At 35.9% G+C, this 24,199-nt stretch overlaps 1 protein-coding gene across 9 annotated transcripts in view; it reads left to right on the top strand.

Moving 5' to 3' along the window:
• Positions 1 to 24,199, top strand: part of LOC118911834 (sodium channel protein type 1 subunit alpha) — a 126,702-nt gene that overhangs the window by 81,820 nt on the left and 20,683 nt on the right. For 6 of the 9 annotated variants that reach the window (XM_057505463.1, XM_057505462.1, XM_057505469.1 and 3 more), the window contains 11 exons: positions 124 to 330; positions 1,743 to 2,024; positions 2,952 to 3,332; positions 4,584 to 4,716; positions 5,526 to 5,764; positions 7,065 to 7,238; positions 8,211 to 8,567; positions 9,781 to 10,263; positions 18,403 to 18,523; positions 20,089 to 20,243; positions 21,966 to 22,139. In XM_057505463.1, the coding sequence (XP_057361446.1) occupies positions 124 to 330; positions 1,743 to 2,024; positions 2,952 to 3,332; positions 4,584 to 4,716; positions 5,526 to 5,764; positions 7,065 to 7,238; positions 8,211 to 8,567; positions 9,781 to 10,263; positions 18,403 to 18,523; positions 20,089 to 20,243; positions 21,966 to 22,139 (2,706 nt within the window). The remainder of the gene's footprint in view (positions 1 to 123; positions 331 to 1,742; positions 2,025 to 2,951; positions 3,333 to 4,583; positions 4,717 to 5,525; positions 5,765 to 7,064; positions 7,239 to 8,210; positions 8,568 to 9,780; positions 10,264 to 18,402; positions 18,524 to 20,088; positions 20,244 to 21,965; positions 22,140 to 24,199) is intronic. The other 3 variants (XM_057505465.1, XM_057505468.1, XM_057505466.1) reach the window with 2 other exon arrangements.

Here is a 24,199-nt window from a genome sequence, read left to right on the forward strand (position 1 = left end):
TTATTACTTATTTATATTATTATTCGTTATTTATATTTATAAGACACACAGTTAAGTTAAAAATTAATGGTATGAGTTAGTGAAATAATATCAAAAAAATAATTCCTATGTTCTTATCTCCAGACACTACGTGCTGCTGGAAAAACATACATGATATTTTTTGTGCTGGTCATTTTCCTGGGCTCATTCTATCTGATAAATTTGATCCTGGCTGTTGTGGCCATGGCCTATGAGGAACAGAATCAGGCCACCTTGGAAGAGGCAGAACAGAAAGAGGCTGAGTTTCAGCAGATGCTAGAACAGCTTAAAAAACAACAGGAAGCAGCTCAGGTAAATTCACCATATCAAATATGTCCTGTCTCATGGTATGATCCTTTTCTATTGTTTTCACTGTTAAAAAATACTGGAGAGAATGTAAGAGACAGATAACTGAATGTACTTAAGAGAAGCTGGTAGTAATGATTTAATAAAGAGTTCTGCATTTTGATCATGTACAGATAATTTAATTATCCTAAGATGTTTACAATATTGACCACAACAGAACTATCTCATGAAAAAGTGATTTTGGAGTCTTCTAAAGTGAGAAACTTTTACTGAATGAGTATATTGGCAATACGAGAAAGTCCTAAGAAATCATCTTTTCTTAGAAAAAATTACTGGCTATCTAAAAAGATGTTCATCTGGTTTTTAGAAACTGTTCTTTTCTTTAACCAAAAATGTAATGGCATTTAATGTGGTTGCTTAATTGTATTACAAATATAAGGAAACAGTCAAATAATGTCATGTTCTCTGACACAGCAGTATCCAGCAGGCATGTGAAAGTCACCAATTTTATGGAGATCAGTTAACCCAAGGATTACGTATTCTTATCGTGAGGTGTTAAAACTCGTAGTACAATAAAATACCTCTCCTGTCCCTTCCATCTCTCCTCTTTCCATCAAGCATACAAACTCATTGTCATTACTATAGAAGAGGGTTGTTCAGGGGATATTTATGTGCTTTCAGGAGCCCCTGGATTGAGAGCACTGTGGGGACAATGATGACCATCAAAACTTATTATTAGTACCAACTTAGTACCGGTACAAATTGTGATCAAAAAGCATTGTTTTCATTCCACGTCCGTGTGGCCAGCAAGAACCAGTGCTAAGGTGCAGAAGCTGGGGCCTTGTCTTGCTTGGCAGCAGCCATCGACCCTCCCTCCTCCAGTCTTCTGAGGGAAGGGAGTTTATCATCTTCCATTCATCTGATTGATGATATTTTGAGGGTGTTGGACAACCCGGTTTCAGTAACTAGAGAGAGGCACCTCAGATCTTACCTGATTCCTCCTTTCTTTGGATATGACCTTAAGTAAGTCAGCAGCTTTTCTTCCATGCACCAGTTTCTTTTTCAGAGAAAAGAAGACAGTGCTAATTAAATACCAATTTTGAGAGTAAATCAAATCCCCAAAAGTAATAGGACTTTATGTTCTTGTTGATGGCTGATTGATCCGTTTGAATATGTGTTCTATAAAGCGTAAGACAAATACAATAAATGTTAGCACAGAGAAAACCAAATTAGCTCTGAGAGCCTTCATTAGGTGGAAAGAAAAACAACTCCCTTGTACTCACAGAGCTGCTTCTATGCAGCTCCGATCAGACGGAGTCAGCTAAATGTAGTGTTTAAATGCTGTCCAAATAGTGGAGCCATTTTTTTTAAAGATGGTCTTCTTGCCGTGCTAAAACCGTTTCCGCCCCACGTGGCAGGCGGCCGCGGTGACAGCCTCCGAGCATTCCGGGGACCCGAGCGCGGCGCGCGGGCTTTCCGACACCTCCTCCGAAACGTCCAAGTTGAGTTCCAAGAGCGCAAAGGAAAGAAGAAATCGGAGAAAGAAAAGAAAACAGAAAGAACAGTCAGGTGGGGAAGAGAAAGATGAGGATGAATTCCACAAGTCGGAATCTGAAGACAGCATCAGGAGGAAGGGGTTTCGCTTCTCCATCGAGGGGAATCGGCTGACCTACGAGAAGAGGTACTCCTCCCCACACCAGGTACGGGGCTGGGGCGCCCAGGGGTGCGTGGGTGGCAATCACACTGCACGGAAAGGGGGAATTCAATCAGATTTAGGAATTTTCATCGACTGAATTGACTGCTGTGTTTATTATATTTAAACCTAGCCCTACTTCACACAGTTATGCGAAAATTTTACTCCACATGTATCTAAGTCTACAGCTTGGAGTAGCTGAGATGACCCGGGATTGAAGTCAGGAGACCTGGATTCTCATCCTGATCCCTTCTGCTGGTTCTTGTTGTAACTAATGACACTTAACCCCTTTTTTAATAGAAAAAACAACGTGGATCTGGGGTTAGCTGAGCAGTCGTGTCTTTTTGGTTATTTTATGTTGTTGTTTTTTTCCCTCTAATTTCTTTATAAATCATCATGTGTGCTTCTGAAAATATTAGTCATGGTATATACTTTACTGAGAAGCACATTGCTTGGAATTTCAAATGTCTTAAGTTCAGGTTTCAGCAACACTGTGCCTCACAGATGAAACAGAAATAATGAATCATTTAAAGTGAATTTAAAAAGATGGACTAAAACAATTTATGAAAAGTGTTGGAATTGAAAGAAAAGAGCAATGAAAAATTGTTAAGGTCATGCTGATGTTTATTGAATGTTTAAGACGTCTGTAGTAATGGACTAAGGATGTTTCCTTTTGAACTTGAAAAATGTGGCTCAAGGTTTTGTTTTTTCAGTATCTTTAAGTAGTGATCTACCTCCCTATTCATTCGTCTCAAGGACTAGAAACGTTCTCCTATAAAACAAATTAAATTTCATGTTGAATGCACCTCGAAGGAGAATGTTAATCAAAAGGAATGAATCGCATTTTTATGAATGCTGAATCTCCCTCAACTTTTCTTTCAAAATAACTATATTAATATGATTTTTACTTTTTTTTGTTGTTTCCAACTTCTAGTCATTGTTGAGCATCCGTGGCTCCCTGTTTTCTCCAAGGCGAAATAGCAGAACAAGCCTTTTCAGCTTTAGAGGGCGAGCAAAGGATGTGGGATCGGAGAATGATTTTGCTGATGACGAGCACAGTACCTTTGAGGATAATGAGAGCCGGAGAGACTCGCTGTTTGTGCCCCGACGGCACGGAGAGCGACGCAACAGTAACTTGAGTCAGACCAGCAGGTCGTCCCGGATGCTGGCCATGTTTCCGACAAATGGCAAGATGCACAGCACTGTGGATTGCAATGGTGTGGTTTCCTTGGTGGGTGGACCCTCGGTTCCTACATCGCCTGTTGGACAGCTTCTGCCAGAGGTGATAATAGATAAGCCAGCTACTGATGACAATGTAAGGAAGTTTTAAATAGTTTAGGCATGGCCGGCCCATTATTGCTGCACCAGCCAGTGTTTCTACAGAATGGAACCCCTTGAGAATGATTCCTGGTTGGTCAAGCTGTGAATGCACCTGCATCTTGAAATACCTATTAGACTAACCAACTAAAACGTAAAGCCTCAACACTCTCTTGCATATCGCGTGGCTGCATTTACTTATTAAACATGCTAAGGATAAATTAGGCACAATAGTAAATGACTGCCTCCAGTTGGAGGATTGTCTATATACCAATGCTGAACTTAGACAGGAGATCCCCCAAAACCCTGGCATAAAAGTAAATGAATGATTCCCATGTTTAAGTGTGAAGGGTGTATATAATACATCTTTCCAACAGATTCTCTAACAGAGCTCTGCTTTAGTTTAGAAGATTTTCAAGAACACTGTGCCTAAATAGATAGTTTCACTGTTACCTTAACATTTCTAGTGCTCACATTTGTCTTACCAAAAAAAAAAAAATGCTGATATAGGTCTTCTCAAAACTCATGTAAATGAAGAGACACAAATAAATTATTAATGCAGATATAAAAGAATTGTCTGTGTACAAAGGTATGTTATGTGTTTGTGAATGTGTGCCTGTTTGAGGAATTTCTAAGCACATGTTGCCTCTTATTAGGCTGTTAACTCACTTGGAAATATATCAGCATGATGAGGCGTGACTAAGTCAGAATTAGATGACTTATTGCTTTGGTGCCCTGGATGAAACTGTGGTCCATGCAGCACATGTGTGGTTTTTTTTAACATACAGTTTGTGTTGTCAATAACCATCAGTGTTTTGTGTCCCAAAAATGAGATGGCAGCTCCATGTGTGATAATCATTTGCATTTTTTTTGAAAATAAATGGCTACCTTCTCAAAGTAAAATGTCTTGATCATTTATATGACTTATCAAACTATGTTTACTATTTGTTCAGAAATAAGGATAACTGTTCAATATGTCTCAAATTTATCAACTATATCAAAATTATATTGTATCATAAAATTGTGAAATCAGAGGGTTAAAAAAACCTCAGGGTTTGCTGTATGACTAAATGGTTGACAGTTTGGATATTCCAGGTTAATGATACAATAAGTCAGCAATATCTGCCATCAGCAATTAAATATGAAAGTGCATGATGCATGTGTTTCATGAAATTTACTGTCACACTTAGTTGTTTGCTTATCATATTGCTCAAGTTAATCACTTAATACATTAGCATTTTCTTTATAGGGAACAACCACTGAAACTGAAATGAGAAAAAGAAGATCAAGTTCTTTCCATGTGTCCATGGACTTTCTAGAAGATCCTTCCCAAAGACAAAGAGCAATGAGTATAGCCAGCATTTTAACAAATACAGTAGAAGGTTTGTAACTAGTTCTATTTCCATTTCAATTATCCTCACTAAATTTATATTGTTTAATTTGAAACAATTATCTCTGTGAGTCGAAAACAGTACATGCTAAAGGGAATATAATAGGTCTTAAGAGTTATACCTACTTATTGTTATACCTACTTACTCATATATTCTAGAAGCTTTAAAAAAGGTTAAACTCAGTGATACTGGAACTCTAAAGAATGCTTTCCTGTGTATGACAACTCCTTGAAAATGCAGAATAAAGCATTTCTGTTGTGAGTTTCTAACCCTGTTAGTCATAGTGACCCTGTCTTCTGTTCCACTTAGTTCTGGCTTCCAAAATCATCTTAAATACTCTCAAGATTAGAGGGGAGGAGTAGGTTGTTTTCACAAAATAAAAAGTTTAAAAAAGTGATATTGGCTCTTATCCATCCCAACCCCATCTCCTAAGAGCCTGAGCATGACAGCTTAGCCAGACATTAACACAGGATGACACACAGTGTCTACACTCCCCCAACCATGTTCCTACTGAGACGTCACTTAAAAGACCATTACTTAAGGCCAAGTGCTGAGCAACATTAGCAATGTATATGAGTGGAAAAACGTTCTCGGCTACCTCTGCTCTCTACGTATGTCTGAAGAGATTTCTTTGGGAGTCCTAAGGAGTACTACTTCTTTTTTTCTTTCCAGGTCCAAAAGAGATTGGCTCTCTAGCAAATGGAAATGTATTGATTACTGAAGTCTAGTGGATCTGAAGTAAATAAATATATATGCATGTAAAATACATCTTTGGTGCTTCTTTCTTTTTTTAAATCTAGAACTCGAAGAATCCAGGCAGAAATGCCCACCCTGTTGGTATAAATTTTCCAACATATTCTTAATCTGGGACTGCTCGCCATATTGGTTGAAGGTGAAGCACATCGTCAACCTGGTCGTGATGGACCCGTTTGTCGACCTGGCCATCACCATCTGCATTGTCTTAAATACGCTCTTCATGGCCATGGAGCACTACCCGATGACGGCGCAATTCAATAACGTGCTTACAGTAGGAAACTTGGTAAGCATATTGGAAGGTCAATGTGTTCAAACGTCAAATTTTCTGTTTGAGAAACTGTGTACATGTAACAGTTGATCGTGGTGGTCTTTCCACCACCCTTCTTACCTCCTGGCTCCCAAAAGGCGGGAATTATATCTCTCTGGCTCCACTCTACTTTTTGCCAACATCATTGGCCGTACAGTCAAAGCAAAAGCTGAGAAGAATAGGCACTGGTACTACTTGGAAGGTTAATATTGATATTTATCACTTTTTCAAGATGCAGAAGCAAGCCAAGGGCATGCTTTTTGAAATGCTATTAAGTTTCCCTACCTGTCAAAGGCTAAACTTAAATTGTAGATCTTTTTTATCATGCTTAATCGTCATCATTGTAAGCAACCATTTAGCAATTCAAAAATATCTCCAGCTTTTCCACTTTCAAGATCTAGGTAGGAATGTATTATTTTGTCCATCAATTCTATATCAAAACCATAAAATATTGAAAACCTCGAGGACATTTTGTGTACCTATGTGAGTAGCAAGGCCATTTTTGGTGAAGGTTGCCACTTAATTCTTTCTCTTCTATGCTTAAAAAACATGAATTATTAAAGTGTTTGTCAGTTGACTCAACTTAGGAATATCAGCTTTTATTTGCTGAAAGAAAGAAGTCCTTAAAGCCATATATGGATTTCCATATTTGTTTTGAGGTTTAGAGTCTTTGATAGTAAAAAGCATGTAACACATCCTGCATTTTAATATTTATATTTTTCAAACTCTAGTATTTATACTATGGAAGTATTTTTGTCATGAACATAATAAATTGATAAAAGTATGCACATGTTATAGTAATAGGTATACATGTATAACTATGTGATTTGAGGGAAATGGAAATAAGCTTATAGATAAATAAAACTGTTCGTGGGCAAAATCTTGTCATTACCTTGCTGTATAAAGTCTAGAGGAGAAGGCAGTTTGATGCAATGGAAAGAACACTAGTTCAAAGAGATTTGCACTCAAATCCTAGTTTGAGATTTTCTATTGTGTAAAGCAGGCCAGTCATTGCACCCATTTGAAGACCTGTTTCCTCATCAGTAATGTAATAATTACAATACCTGCCTCAGCCACTTAATAACCTTGTGTGATGATAAAATGCAATAATGTACATGACAGCATTTAATCAACTATAAAATAACTATACAAATGTAAGCTAGGAATAGAAACACGAGGGTGAACGTAACATCAACATTTTGTTCTAAAAGCAAATACTGTGTCATTCCACTTTTTCATCACTGATGGCGTTAGAGTAATTTTGTTTTGATCTTAGGTCTTCACTGGGATCTTTACAGCAGAAATGTTTCTGAAAATTATTGCAATGGATCCTTACTATTATTTCCAAGAAGGCTGGAATATCTTTGATGGCTTTATTGTGACGCTCAGCCTGGTAGAACTTGGCCTTGCTAATGTGGAAGGATTATCAGTTCTCCGTTCATTCCGACTGGTAAAAAAACAAAGCAAAATAAATTGACAACAAAAACAAAAACCTGCCCAACGATCAGGTTCCTGCATAGTACTGTCGTAGGTTTGACCACACAACTACTGACATTTGAAGTTTCTGTGTAACAGTTGCATTGTCAAAACTGTACCTAAATGGAAAAATTATCCCCACTTACTTAGAAAAACTTTTATTGCAAAAAAGCATAGCCATGTAAAGCTTAATATGTTACTCAGTCACCATTCTGACTACTCATTTTCTAAAAATGACTTCAGTTAATATTTCTGGATCTAAGAAAATATTTGTAATGAAAATGTATCATATTTTAATAGTAACTTGAAAATAAAAACATCACTTTGTAATGCTAGATGATAATCCAGTGTAGGTACAAACTTTCCTAATTCTACCTTTGGAAAATATGCCCTTTCCCAAAATCAGAGGAGAGGAATCTTTAGGATTACTTAGCATGTACATTGATTTACATATATGTTCTTGCAACTCAGGGGAAGAATTATAGTCTTGGGAAAAGTTCCAGGTTTTCAACTGCAGGCACATCTAGTTATGTCCATGCCCCAGGGAACATTAATGAATAATAAACACTTTTCTCCACTTATAGTAGGGCTCAGTATGTTACTCTACATGCTATTGACAATATCTTTCAGCAGAGATCATTGCGATTGAGATGTTAATAATAGTACCAGGTATACCTTAGAAACACCTTCACAAAATCAATAAAAGACCATTAGGCCCCCAACTAATCATTAAAAATTCAGTCTTAGGGAAAGTGATCTACATGGCTAAAATATAGAAGAACCAGATTTTTCCTGGGGGCAGGGGGTCCAAACACTAGCCATGAACCTGAAAGGGTTCAAGGGCAGGACAAATGTAAGAGATTCAGTGCTAATTTCTTGGTAAACCCGAATGTATGTAAGGTTTTTAAAGATCATAATAATACATATTGATATTTTTATTTTCCAGCTCCGAGTTTTCAAGTTGGCAAAGTCCTGGCCAACATTAAACATGCTGATAAAGATCATCGGCAACTCGGTGGGGGCCCTGGGCAACCTCACCTTGGTGCTGGCCATCATCGTCTTCATCTTCGCCGTGGTCGGCATGCAGCTCTTTGGGAAGAGCTACAAAGATTGCGTCTGCAAGATCTCCCCCAGCTGCGAGCTCCCGCGCTGGCACATGCATGACTTCTTCCACTCGTTCCTGATCGTGTTCCGCGTGCTGTGCGGGGAGTGGATAGAGACCATGTGGGACTGCATGGAGGTCGCGGGCCAGACCATGTGCCTCACTGTCTTCATGATGGTCATGGTCATTGGAAACCTGGTGGTATGTTGGACCCATATAAGATACATATTTCAGAAATAAATTAAGAGCGTAATACAATGGTGACTGTTTTGTCCGAAACAAAAATGATGGTTAATAATTTAAAAAGCCTCTTACCTTTGAGTCTCATTTTGATGACACAGCAGTAGAGCAGTAACCCCGTGGTTTTCGTACTCGGCTCCACGTTGTCATTCATTTCATCACGTGTATTATGTGAATTCCAATAGAGTATCATTCTGAAGACAGGCCTAGGAGGATATATGGTAAAGGTTTTATGAATTCAGAGAGAGAAGGAGAAGCCTGAAAGAAAGATTAGAGAAAACCCATCTTACTTGGTTCTAGTTATTTACTTTAGTCTAGTGTAAGACTAAACTGTGCCTCAGGTATTCAGAGTGATTTTGTCATCTTGCCCTTCATGGCATGTGGCATTCAGTCCCTCTAGGACGTATGGCAGATTCATTAGCTAACCTGGGTGGCTGTCCTTTGGCTCTCAATCAAAACACCGGCTGGTGAACAATGCCTGAGATTACCCACATGGAGTAACGGATCAATTCTTCTCTCTCTTAAGTTTGGAACATTAATTAATCTTTAGAGTATATAAATATATAATATATTCCAAAAGATATAGATGTATATAAATTAACATGCCAACCTCATGGACATATTAGGGATCATTTATAAATAGCTCTCCTAATTAATCAACAGTGGGGGATGAGAAGTACAATGGGTTAAGAAAACAGGCATCAATGCTTATGTTAAGCCCCTGATTCTCACTCTGGGTTATAAAGGTATTTTTCATTTACTATCTCTGTTTATCAAAAAAGAAACCATAGTATGTATTTAAATGCGTAATTGCAAACTCATGATTTTTGAGGTTAGAACTTTTGTGTAGAGCATGTTTCAATCCGTTTTCTTATCCTCATAAAATTTTATACTCAGCTTAACCTTAGGTCAGCCCACTCAACTTCTCTCTTTTATAGCGGGGAGAACTTGAGATGGACAGAAATCATGTGCTTGCCCAAGGATGTGTAGTAAGGAAGCTATGAGCCAGACCACAAATTCAGATCGTTCAACTTCTAATCACTGTGCTGTGATGTTTCTGTCTCATCTAGTTGTTAAAAATTATAGTTTCCTCCAGACTTAGAGGAATAAATTATCTCAATCTGCTCTTCTTTACCTTAGGGTGAAATTATAATCATGTTGTATTATTTTTAAGGTCCTGAACCTCTTTCTGGCCTTGCTTCTGAGCTCATTTAGTGCAGACAACCTTGCAGCCACTGATGATGATAATGAGATGAACAATCTCCAAATTGCTGTGGACAGGATGCACAAGGGAATAGCTTATGTGAAGAGAAAAATATATGAATTTATTCAACAATCCTTTGTTAGAAAACAAAAGATTTTAGATGAAATTAAACCACTTGATGATCTAAATAATAAGAAAGACAGTTGTATGTCCAACCACACAGCGGAAATCGGGAAAGATCTTGACTATCTCAGAGACGTAAACGGAACTACAAGTGGGATAGGAACCGGCAGCAGTGTTGAGAAATACATTATTGACGAAAGTGATTACATGTCCTTCATAAACAACCCCAGCCTCACTGTGACGGTACCAATTGCTGTTGGAGAGTCTGACTTTGAAAATTTAAACACCGAAGACTTCAGCAGCGAGTCAGATCTGGAAGAGAGCAAAGAGGTAAGATTTTATAGATGTGGGTAGGTATGAATTTATGTATATACACAGACTACATTTCCTGTGTATCTCCTGGGTTGCAAATGACCACCTTCTCACTGTGCCCTCACATGACCTTTCCTTGGTGTGGGTGCGCATGTGTGTGTGTGTGTGTGCGGAGAAACAGCTCTGATATCTCTTCCTTTTCTTAAAAGAGTACCAGCTTTATTGGTTCAGAACTTCATCCCTTCTGACCACATTTAACCATCAGGAAGCAGTTCTGTGGTTGTGTCATTAGCTTACTAAGTCTTTGAAAACTGGGAAAATGCTAACCAGGTCTTGCCTTTAGTCCACAGAATATATAAAATTGTATTAAAGGAAAGAATAAATGAGTAATGAGTAATCCTAGACTCCCATTTGTCGTATTAATTATACCACCTGAGTTAAAATATTGTGCTGTTTTTTTTCATTTAATACTTTTTACTATATAGATGGATTAAAGAACATGAGACAGTTTTTAACCTAAGCATTTACTGCGTAGCAGACTAAATTTGTGCTACCACAGAAAGGTCTACAGTGGATGCCTGAGGTGGACAATGCTCAGTTTTTAAATACATAAAAGCAGGGATTTTGTCCATTTCTTTTACCAAAGTACAGCCCCCATTCATCCCAGTACATAGCATGTACTGAGTGCCCAGGAAATATGTGTTAAATAAATAAAAATAGGAAGTCTCTGGTTAATCTTGAATCAAAATGGATATGTACCAAGATTTTTGAAAATATCCAAATTCATTAATAGCCTCATAATATAATTTTCCCTTTAGAAAAACACCAGACACTATATGTGGGAATATTAAAAGTCTACTAGGAAATAAGAGTGGATATCTCCAAATTTTCTTTCTGTGCTGTCCCTTCACACATCCTGATGGTCTCTGATGCAGCAAGTATTACAGTTTCTCCTTTATGAGTTCTTACTGCAAGCTTATATAAATAACCATACTTGAAAGCAAAATTCAGAGTATATGAGAGTGAGCTATATACTTCCATTTTTACCTCTTCCCTGGGCAAATGTCTAATACTAGATTTCACATTTAAAAAGAACAAGCTAATATGTAGTAACATGAATAATCCACTGAAGAGTTCCTTCCAACATACAGCTTAATGAAGAAATTATCTGGGGTTAGAATGATACAGCATTAATGAGTTAATATCTGACTTTTCCAACTACTCTGTAGAAATGCTAAATCTTAGTACAGTGTCTTTTATTATTACATTGTTGTTTTGTTGATAGAGGTCATTTTAATTTTTAATATGGTCATTGTACATTAGAAATATTTACTAATGGGCAATGTACACAATGAAATATTAATACTAATAATTTTGATGTAGAGTATTTCACATATGTATGATTTGAGATATACACATATTCTTCAATGTACATATACATTTATATATATAACAATAGCAAAATGCCCCCCTTTAAATATAGTGCATACCTACCTTTAAAAATAAGTACTTTCTCAAAAATAAAAGTACACATTTATATAGACATATATACACATATATATTTTATACTCTTTTGACCCTTAAATTCCAAGTTTATTTTTAATGTATTTTATCACTTATTATAAGTTGAACTCCTATTAAACCCTATAACAAACCAAGCCTGAAATGAAAGCATTAAACATCTTAAGATCAAGTCAGAAAACAAGAATAAAACCATGTAATCATTGACTCTTAAAGAAATATTGTGGAGTATTTTATTTGCTTTGCTTTGTTTTGCTTTACCCTGAAGGTCAAAATCATTTGCTGTAGTAGAGAACATTTTTAAAAAAACAAGAAATGTTGTTTAACTTTACTGAAGAGGAAGAATGCTCTTACCATCAGGGTCGTAATTATTGAGTGCTTATTGGATGCCTGAGTGCGCAAGGCAGAGTGGCTGCTTGGGCTATTCTTATTTTTAAGTGCCCATAGTATATTTGCATAAATTAACAGTATGCTGGATCCCAAAGTAAACTTCAAAAAATTCAAAACAGTGGGCATTGTAGGGGGTTATTGTCTCACAAATTCCAAGTAGATATCATAATGGGTTGCTGTCTAATCACAGTGCAGTTAAACTGGAAATTAATAGCCCTGGAATAAATGGCCCTGCCCTCTCTGGGCTCGCTTCCTAAGTCAGCCTGCCAAAAATACATGGACAATGTAAGTCAGTGCACAATTTACTGTTGAGAGTCATGTGTGAAAATATACGTATTTTCAAGTGAATTGGCTCTTTGGAAATTAGTAAATTAAAGGTTGGCCATGGCTGAATAAACATTAAAATTGATTGTAAAAACAGACCAATACTCTCAAAATCTGTGAGAACCAATCACTTTATTGTGAATGGTGAATTTCAAAATTAAATTTCGGTTTAAAGGCAAAAAAGGAAAAATTAAGGCCTTACTGATTTTTAGATCAATAAAAGTACTTGTTTGAGAATGTTTTAGTTTCACTATGATCCAATTTCTCTAGTATTTTCTCTGAATTCATACCTGCTAATCATTCCGCACATCTAAAGATCTTCTTCCCCTTTTAAGTAATGGAGTCATTACTCTAATCAAAGCTGCATCATCTATGATTTTAACAATGAGAAATAGAAGAATATATTGATAAGCAGATACTGGTTGTGATAGTTCTACTACCATTCTTTTAACCTGTGATAAAACAAATAAAAAATACAGAAGGACACTGATAATTTAAATAATATAAATAATAAATATAACTATATTATTAATGCATATTATCCCAAAAAATTATTTATAGAAAATTCTTATTTTTAAGTGCCCATAATATATTTGTATAAATTAACAGTATGCTGGATCCCAAAGTAAACTTCAATAAATTCAAAACAGTGGGCATTGTAGGGGGTTATTATCTCACAAATTCCAAGTAGATATCATAATGGGTTGCTATCTAATCACAGTGCAGTTAAACTGGAAATTAATAGTAAAGTTGTAAGAAGTCTAACTTGTTAAAAATTAAGAAATTTCCTCCTGAATTGAACATTGGGTTAAAGAGCAAATAAAGTATATAAATAGCTATTTAGGAAATAACATTTTCTGTCAAAATCTATGGAATAGGGCCAAGAAATCATTGAGTGTCTTAATATTATCAAGGATTATATTAATTAATATACATAAATTAAGATTTATTTACATAAAATCATCAATGAATTGTCAATGTAGCAGGTGATGTTAGTATAGCAAGTGGTTCTTTGAAAAAAAAAAATCAATGAAACACACAGACTTTGGTGTGGATAGCAGAATCCTAAAGTGACTGCAATGACTCTCTCCCTTTATAATCCCCACCTCATGTGTATAGTTAAGACTGTGAACATGATGAGATATCACTCCTGTGGTTACATTATTTTTATGGTCAAAGGAAGGTTATCCTGGGTGAGCCTGACCTAATCAGATGAATCTTTAAGAGCATAGAGTTTCTCCTCCTGGTCACATAAGAGGAATTGAGCAAGATATGCTCTGGCTGGCCTAAAAGAAAGAGTGTGTATTGGGGGCTATGTGGCAAGGAACCGTGGTGGCCTCTACTTACTGAGAGTGGTTCAAGGCCACGAGGCTGTGAAGTCCCCATGAGGTTCTTCAGACTTAGAATTGCAAGGAAATGAACTCTGCCAGCAACCATAAGCTTAAAGGAGGTCCTGAGCCTCCTCAGACGAGAGCTGCATGTCCAGCCAATGCACTGACTCCATCCCAGTGAGATCCTGAGCAGAGAATACAGACTCCTGACCTTCAAACACTGAAATAATGAATTTGTGTTGTTTTAAGCCGCTAAATTTGTGGTCCTTTGTTATACAGCAGTAGAAAACTAATGCATTTGGCAATCATTACATGTTAAGAAAAACTCAAATGATTTTCTGTATATAAAAAGCAATTGCAACCTAATAAGAATGCTAATATTCTGATAGAAAAATATCCCAAAGACAGACAATTTACTGAAGAAAAAACATACCTGGAAAACAAACCTTTAGAATTAATAGCCTTAACTGTGATAAAATCAATAATATTAAATAATCATAATGCACTTTGTACTTTTCCTTTTGGCCAATATAGAAGGAATAAAAATGCAGCAAAGGAAAGGAGAAAAAAAGCCCAGATAAAGAAAGTGTTATGCCGATGAGGGGATTTCATGAGACAGATACTTAACACAAATCTCGGAATATAGTATTTCACAACAAATGTTGAGTGACTAAATGAGTGTTGCCCATAGAGCTAGTAGAGAAATTAACTTCAAAGCCCAGCTATCTGTGGCTGGTTTCTCTGTTTCCAAGGTGTGCATAACTATTATTTTTGCTTCTCCAATCCTTGGCCAGAGATGATCATGGGACTTTTGTAGCCACAGACCAGCACCTTCACCTCAGCCTGTACACACCCAGCACCCATACCCACCCTGAGCTCCCACTGCCTTTTCTCTGCCTGAGCCCAGGTCTGGTCCCCACACTGCCTTCTCATCATTTCTAATATCACATCTCTCTTGTATCCTTTCAAATCCTAAAAGACTGCAGAGTCACAGAGCATGACAGCAGGAACTCTGGAGACGATCCCTTAATATTACATATAAGAAACTGCGGCCCAAAGGATCAATGGAGCAAAGTCATGTAGAAAGTGAAAGGTTGAACCAGGTCTGGATTTCTTCCCATAACTATTATTAATGGCCTTCTTTCCACTCTTGTGGTTTGGGCCAGGAGAAAGGTACAAAGATGAGGTTGGTGACCTGCAAGTGACAAACCTAAAAAAGTAGACAGGGGCCAGGGAGATGGTGGGGAGTCTTTGTAGATTTTAGAAGGAAGGTGATTTGTTTTAAAAGATCCCTCCGGGTTCTGGAAGCAGATGGATCAAAGAAAGTCACAACTAGAGGCAATAGCCTGTTTTAAAAGCTCTTGGGATAATGAGCTGAGAAATGGTGACAGTGTGATGGATGTGGCTTGACTGTACAAAAACAAGTGACAACATCTATCTACTACATATGTGAATAATCGTACAGCATGATAACAATTTATGCAATTTTCTGCCTACATACAAATAAAACAATATGCATAATTGTTACAATGATGTAATGAAATATGCATAGAGGCAGCATGTTGAATTAAAAAGAACTTGAAAGGTAGAAGTTCTGAACCCTTGCATATTGACCAGCAGCTGTGTGTGTTTTGCCACATCAATTATACCATCCAGGTCTACTATTCTAATCTGAATAATAATTAGTTCTCCAAAGTCACTTTCAATTCTAATCTTCGCAAGCTTCAATGAAAAAGACTTGAGAATAATTTGTATATTTTGTTAGAAGTGTTTGCTTTTCACATAATGTAGCTTTCACATTTTCCTACTCACATAAGCATAGTTGTCTGAACTTAGCATAAAGAAGTTAGAAATGTAGATTGTTTTGCTTGAGTTTAAAAAAAGGAGGAAAACTACTTTTTCCAAAGTAGCTCTATGTAACATAATCAGGGAAGTGCGGTCCCATTCACCTTTACCATACTCTCTTGGCTAGAAGCAACCACAGACCCTGTCCACATGAAAAGGGAGGATGTTTTATTAGGGCATGATGACGGTGGCAAGAAATCTTGGACACCATCTCAGAATTCTGCCTGCCACGGACTGCCAATGAGAAAGCATTTTTTCAGACATAACAAAAGAGATATTCTTGCATATTCCCTGTCATCTTGTCAATTCTTCAGGATGATAAATCGCTCAAAGAATTTTTTTTCCCTAACCACAAAAATACTATTTCTTCAGTTATCTCTAACCTCCTAGTCAGTTGTTGGGGACACATTCTAAACATTTTTTTTAACAGCTCTGTGCATTAGCTTGCTGAGTTGCTTTTATTTAGAATTCCTAGATCTCAGGAATGTTTCCACCTTTCACCTTGTTTCCATGAAAAACTGTGTTACTAAATTCCACGTAACTTTCCCTATTACTCACCACCCATTTTTTCTTCCATTTTAGCATCTTCTTTTTAAATTTTGTCATGCACTTCCCCACGTTTCTGTACAACTCTAGTTTTTTAATGTTGTTAACCTTATTTCTTAAATGAATTTGTTTGTATGTCATGAATATTAAGTCAGATGATCATGAATCTGCTCTGCTTGGAACTGGCCCTGCGCTTCCTCTTCTAAGGCTGCAGCCTAGATCTCTCTAGAATGTTGGTTGGAAACTTCTCCTGGAAAGACAGATACCTTTGACTGAAAGGTGTATATTGAACATTTACGGACTTACCGATTGAGAATTTAACTGTACAGTTCATCTAACAAAGCATTGCCTAAATTCAGGCATACATTAAGGACTAAGCATGTATTTTTCTGTAGAATGTATAAGAAATGCTTGTTTCATCTTGCTGCTCTTTTCTCTTGTTTTTATTGATCAGCTATCTAATCTGAGTGAAAAGGTCACGGTGCCTTTTTTGGTTAATGTTTTTAATTATTTGAATCTCTTATTTATTTACTTAAATTAAAGTAGTAAGTCTAGGATAGGGAAAAAAAAGTCATGACTCTAACTGAGAGCCTGTGAAGTCTGAATGACAGTAGGTCTACTTCTTTCCTGCAGTAGTTCAGGTCGATGGTAGAATATGCTTATGTTGCTCAAGAAGTGTTTGGAAATTAATTTGTGAACATCAATAAGGTCACTTGTCTATATCTGATTCCTTTCCAAGATCAGATCTTTCATTTGAATTCTAATCATGGCTTTTAATCATCTTTTATATCATATTAAAATTTCTAAAATGTTGATTGACTCCCAAATATATGCATTAAAGAGAAAGTATGCCTATAATTATAGTTAGTAACTGGTAACACATTACAAAATTGGATTATAAAGTAAGACTAGGTAATTCTAAAGAATATTCTTAAGAATAAAGTTGGTGATATTGACAGTAGCACCGTCATCTGGAGAAAGTCTAACCTGGTAAGACCTGGAGTAACTGTGTACATAAAAGAGGTAGTGATTTATTTTATCATCATCCAGGTAAGACTCATCAGAAGAGGATATTCAGGGAGGCAATCAATAGGCAAAAATTAATTTTATATTATTTTAGATTCATGTCTTTTTACCTTAGTACTCACAGTTGCTGATTCGCAAACTCAATTCTAGGTGACTAATAATATTTATTAATAGATACAGAGTTTGATGTGGAGTCTGTTACTTGGCACTGTGTGTGAAGAACTATGAAAAACAAAAGCTGTATTTGCCCAAAATTTTTAAAAACTTTGAACGTAGTGCTTTTAAAAAATTTCTCTGTGAGTTAAAGTCATACTAAACCAAAGGCTTTATTATTGCTTGCACTTAAGTTGTTAATGTGACATGTGCTTTATAACAAGAACATAACTAATTTGGCAGAATTACCTCAAACAAAAGTTAAATAGAGCTCATGTCTACAGCTACCAAAAAATTAGTTTGTTGCAGCTGATAAAATAATTTCCATGAAGATACTGAATATTCATATCGTGTAAAATTCCATTATTGGTCTGTCGTGTGAACAGGTGTCTTTGTGTTTCTTGTTCACGTCAAGATTGAATTGTAGATTCTCTTCATCTGTTAGACTCATCTTGACATTTTTTCTGTGGATTATTTTCACTTTTTAAATTGAAGGCAGAATTCATAAGCAGTTGAATACGCTGTTTTCTTTTGTTTCAGGAACAATGTGGTTGCACAAAAGACAGAGCATTAGGCTTTGGGTTCGGGACTAATTCTCTCAAATCTTGGCTTTCTCTTAAAAGTTACATGACATTGAACAAAGTACTCCACATGTCAGAGACTTAGTTTCATCATCTGTAAAATAAAACACTTACACTAACTTTCCCTCCCCTCACCTCCCTCTGAGGCTTCTCTGATTCAGAGGCCAGGGGTTTGCTTTGTCTGTGTTTCTGATGGACGTTGGTAACTTCATACCATAGCCATTTGATTTCATACTTATATTCTGAATTACAGTAAAGGAGTTAACATAGGCAATTTCTTTATTTCCTCTTCCTATTCAATCCCTCTTTTGCTCTAAACTTAAGATATCTTCACTCCCAGAAGCATCAAACTCAGTTCCAAGCACTAATTCTTTCTTGAGAGGCTATTTGTTAGTTACCCAAAGGAACGTGATTTACTGTGATGTCCGTCTCCCATGCAGAAACTTAACGAGAGCAGTAGCTCTTCCGAGGGCAGCACTGTAGACATTGGGGCACCTGCCGAGGAACAGCCTGTAGTGGAACCCGAGGAGACCCTTGAACCCGAAGCCTGTTTCACTGAAGGTAAAGCAAATGCCCTTCATGCTGATCTCACATTCAAGGGCACAGAGGGCATCGCAGAACAGAGCTCTGTAGTAGATCTATTTCAATTTCCTCTAATATGCTAACAGATTTTAAATCTGTTGTGGTTTTGGTTCTCTCTGACCTTTATGTGTAAGCGATCATGAATGTGGAAAGAAATATTTTCATGTAATCAAAACTGATGGCTATCATTTTTTAAATAAAAGGGTGATCTCATGAGTTGGCATCTTAGACACTAGTCAAAATTCTCATACTCATACACAGAATTTGCCTTGAAATAACTTTCCATTAAAATTAAATGAGTTGCAGATGCTAAGTTATATGTTTAATGAAATCACCATTTTCCGATGCTTGTGGGATGGAACAGGAAACAAGCAGTGCCTTATCCCTGATACTGAGTCGTATCTCGTTGGGCCTGGGACTATGTGGACAATGGATCTAAGAGCTTTGTTTTGTCCATGACTAATATTCTCCATGGTCTGATTTCCTTGCAAATTTGAGTTTTGGAAGATATGAATATATTTGCATATTCTCTAGCAATCTCTCCCTCATAAGCTTGATATATATTGTCTTCCTCTACTTCCTAAATAAATTATGCACGTCACTCAAAGTCCTCAAACCTACCTTCACATGACCATGTTGGACAAGAGCTTCTTAGTCCTCTGAACAGCTATAATAAATGTATCCATGTAATTCCCCTGATAACTAATCATATATTATCTTATGAGGGCTCTTCTCTATTTTGAACTGTTATGTTTCTTTAATGTCTTTCCCCCTTCCTTCCTTTCCTTTCCCTCTTTTTACCAGCGTACCTGACTTTTGTCTTATTTTTTGCTTTAAGGTGGGGTCCTGTGTTTATATCTTTTCTTGAAAACCAGAATGTAAGGTTCTTGGGGACCAATATCCATTTCTGTATGGTGGGTTTTTTTTGTGTGTCCTCCATGATGCTTACAGAGATATTCACAGATTTCTGTTGATTTAATTCTCATGTTAGAGTAAGTGAATGCAGTATAAAGAAGGCAGTGACACATAACAGCAGGGCCATGCATATCACATTTTAGTGTATTAAATTAACTTTGAAAATTACATAAGCTCTTCTAGGAGCACCACAAGAAAACCTAAACAGTAACAGACCCAGCATTATTGGGAGAGATCTACGTTATTACTTTATAGCCTCTTTAAAAGGGAGGTTTTCTGCTTATTATTAATTTCCATTTGAAGTCCTTTTCTAGAGTGACTTCAGAGGGCAGTAGGATGATATAGTACATTGACATTTATTTGTACTTTGCAAAGTTCTTTCTCGAACAGTCACAGTAGAGTCAAAAAAAGCAAGTATTATTAGCTGGGGAGCCATTTAAAGAGGCTGAATAATTTTCACAACTTCACACAGCTAATGAGGGTGCTCTTACTACTCCAGGCTTAGAGTTATCTTGGCGCGATGGATATGGTCGCAGTCAGGAGAAAATGAGTCAGGGGTATGACAAAGGATATTACTGGAAGCAACAGGAGTTATCTTATCTAATCCTATTCGAACATTCTACTTGCAGGCTGTGTACAAAGATTCAAATGTTGTCAGATCAGTGTGGAAGAAGGGAGAGGAAAACAATGGTGGAACCTGAGAAGAACATGTTTCCGAATAGTTGAACATAACTGGTTTGAGACCTTCATTGTGTTCATGATTCTCCTTAGTAGTGGTGCTCTGGTGAGTGGATATTAAGCTATAATATATATTATATTATTATGTATTATATTTATTAAATATTATATTATATTTTATAAAAGTGCTATAGTACTAAGTTTTAGAGTCATCTAATACTGATGGCTTAGTCATCCTTTCTTTTACATTATGTTACTATCCAGTGCTTTTTTTCCCCTCATTCTACATCCATTTCTATTTGCATAGCATGAGCCATCACTTCTGTTCAATAAACCCCAGGCTGTCATCTCCGTTTATGACTTCTTTCTTGAACATACATACATCTCTATCCATCTGCCCTTCCTCCCAGCAACAGTGCATTTTTAATTACACCACTTCATATTTTTCAGACTATAGACTTAACATATAACTGTGCATTTCTGAATTTACTCTTATTCTATATGCATACATTTCTAATAAGGTATTTATTAATTTGTGTTTATTATTAAATAACCCAGAAAATTTGTCCCTCCAGCTTATTCATTATATGAAAGAATACAAATATTCAATTACTAGTATTTTAACAAGAAACTGTGTGTGGCAATACAGTGTAATGTGATTGGGAATATATAACTTCTAAGTTCTGATGAATTTTGTTTCTGAATGGTATTATTATTATCTCGTTATGGACAGTCAGTAAGTCCTTAAGGATGACTTCTCTGTCTCTTTTCCATTGTGTTACTATTCTTATGCTATTCAGGGAAGATGGATATTGGTAACAATAAATATTGGGCAGTGTGCCTAAGTGACTCATTTAAAGTTTGGTTTTTCTTTGTATGAAGGTGTTCTTCACATCAGAATCAATTTATATCTGTGAAAAATTATTTACAAAAATGAAAGTCTAACACATAGGTAGCATTTTAGATGAACATTGACTCAAGTGGAATACTGAAACCATAAAATAGATGACGGAAAGAGCTTGCCTGATTGAAATGCAGTTATTTAAGTTTCTTTAACTTAAGCTTATGATTCAAACATAGACCTATGTTCACCTGTATAATTCTCTGATGAAATAAATTTCCTCTACATGCCGCTTGAGACAAGAAATAGTTTTTACACATTTCAATGAATGTGAAATTTTGATGTAAAATATCAAGAAAGATTCATATTAGAAGAATATTATGATCTAAATGAAAAATAATTTCATCTTGTCATTGTTAAACCATATCTGTGTTGAGAAATAAACTATCAACAAAATGAAGGGGGGATAAATAAACCCTATGTGGTAAAATTGGGCAATGTGATAATCAATTACAATTTCTGCTTTATGAAAAATATATGTCTTCAGTTTTTATTCCTTCAACCTCCTTTCTATGGCAAAAAGCCAATAGGAGGAAGAACAGAAAATGAAACAAAGGAATAAATAGCTTCATGTTCAGGGTATGACATCAGGAAATACTTCCTGAACAAGTCAAATTAATTCATTAGAATTAGGCTTTTACTTCTTTTTTCTGGCTATAATATCAGTGGAGATAATTTTTCCCCTGATTCATTAAAAGATCCTTGAAAGAAGAAAAGAAGCAATTGCTACTATTCCTCTGCCCTCTTATCCCAATGGAATATCATATATATATATATATATAATTATATATATATCATAATATACACACACACACATATATGCCATATATACTATAAAATCAGGAATATATATATATAAAATCATTAAAAATAGCTTATAAAGTATAATAGTTTCAGAAAGCTAAAATGTACAACTTTTCTTTATAGGCCTTTGAAGATATATATATTGACCAGAGAAAGACAATTAAGACAATGCTGGAGTATGCGGACAAGGTTTTCACTTACATTTTCATTCTGGAAATGCTTCTGAAATGGGTGGCGTATGGCTATCAAACATATTTCACCAATGCCTGGTGTTGGCTGGACTTCCTAATTGTTGATGTAGGTATCCTCCACGTCTTTGTCTTCCATTCAAGGTAGTTTGTCTTACCTACATACTAATGCTAAAAAAGTGAATCTCTGACCATTATGCTGTAGTGACTGAATATGCTGCTTAGTAGATACTAAACTAATTCACTGAAATAATAGTGTAGTTTTTGTAAGAAATAGGCTAATCTATTTCTGGTTTAGCATTGAAGGAATGGGATTTTTGATGTTTATCTAGACAACAGTTTGTAGGGAAGGTGGTGAAATAATGGTATAGTGCTTAAATTCCTTATGTTATGAGTCATACAGACTAGAGTTTGAATCCTAATAACCCCAGGACTGATGGGTTGCTCATCAGGAAGTTACTTGGCTCCTGACTCTGTAAAATGATATATATTAGAACATACAGTGTGAAAGGCACCCGTAAGCAGTGTTGGTGGTTAGAGGTACTGTCAATTTTTAAGAGTTCTCTTTGACCTCCTCAAAGTTTTTAAAGGATAGGGGTAAAGAGTTGAATATACAGATTATAACTCCATCATAGGAAGTAAGGTGTACAGAGTGTAGGGGAAAACTGTACATTATGCAGTGATGGGAGTTGCCCTAGAATGTATACTAGATTTACAGCAAGCCCCTAATGTAGCAAACAGCCCTTCACACAAAGTGTGCACCCAGTGGTTATTACTTCATCTATCCTAAAACAAGTAGCTGCCTTCAAGATTTTGGTGAACATATTTCGTGTTATCAACATAATTTAATTTCAGCTTTAGAAAAGCGTATCCAAAATATCACAGACTTCATAGGCAAGTTTATCCCAAAGGAATAATCCAGCAAAGCTATGTGGGTTTCTTGTGGAAAGAATTCTAGAGTTGAGTTGTGCATCTGCTCTGTCTCCTTAATTCGGAACAAAGGCAAAGTCAGAGCTATTTGCAAAGCTTAATAATGTTACTGTGAAGCCCATGAGTTGAGAGAAACCTCAAAAGAATAATTGCTTCATTACATCATAAAAAGTTTCTAATATTGAGATTGCAAGCATTAGAAGTTGTATCATATTTCAACTTTTCATATTTATTCACACTAGATTTTAAATCTGACTGTAATTTAATGCTTTGAAACTTCCTCCTGAGCTTTGCTTTTCTCTGTTATGGTTATTACATGTCTGTACTCTTTAGTGGAAGAATGATGGTTTATCATTACAAGGGTTTGTAATAGCCATTTCTGAAATATCCTAGGAAAATAATTCTGTAGAGAACTTTGTAGTTTTGCATTAATAATACTTTTATTTTTCAATGTCTTTTAATTATTTCATGAAGATCGGTATATCACTAAAAAAAGACAAAAGAAATTATAGCACATGTCAAGTAATGTAAAAAGTATATTAAGTATAGGCAGCTTAAAATACTTAAAAAGAAAAAATTTTGTAAAAATAGAGCCCAGTGTATTTGAGGCTGTCCAGTACTAGTGACTTTCAAACCAAAGAAATTGTAATTCTGTTTGGATATAGAGTTTTGGTAGATTCTTTATTTAGAGAATTAGATACCTAACAGTTTTATTTGTTAGTCATGTATATTTCATAGAAATGAAATTAATTCATTGATTTATTTATTTGTAAATATTTATTGATTGGCCATTTTGGACCACTTACCATGGCAGAGCTGTAAATTAGTATAGAAAAATTTGAGGAAGTTTCATGATGGAATTACTTTTTAAGTTGCATAATTTATATAGGAATAAACTTTAGACCAGTGGAAACACAAAGTATTAGCAAGACAAACAAAAAAATCACCTTCGAAAAATAAACGCGGAAACCACTGTGATTTAATGTGACAGTGCCAGTTACAATTAGGTGACCATACCATTGCCGGTTAGAGATTTCTGGCTTTTCCTAATCCATTGAGCAATTAATAAGTTAGATGACACTTCAGGATTTTTATTCAAGTAACTCTGAGTTAACATTTGAAAGCTACTGTCTTTCCATCCGACTGAAAGTATTTCCTTCAAATTTTAAAAGGTCTACTAAAACGATGCAACCATTCATCCTCTGAGTAAGCAAAAATTACAAGCAAAAATCATCTTGT

This window comes from Manis pentadactyla, chromosome 8, assembly GCF_030020395.1.
Source record: "Manis pentadactyla isolate mManPen7 chromosome 8, mManPen7.hap1, whole genome shotgun sequence".
NCBI classification, from domain to species: domain Eukaryota; kingdom Metazoa; phylum Chordata; class Mammalia; order Pholidota; family Manidae; genus Manis; species Manis pentadactyla.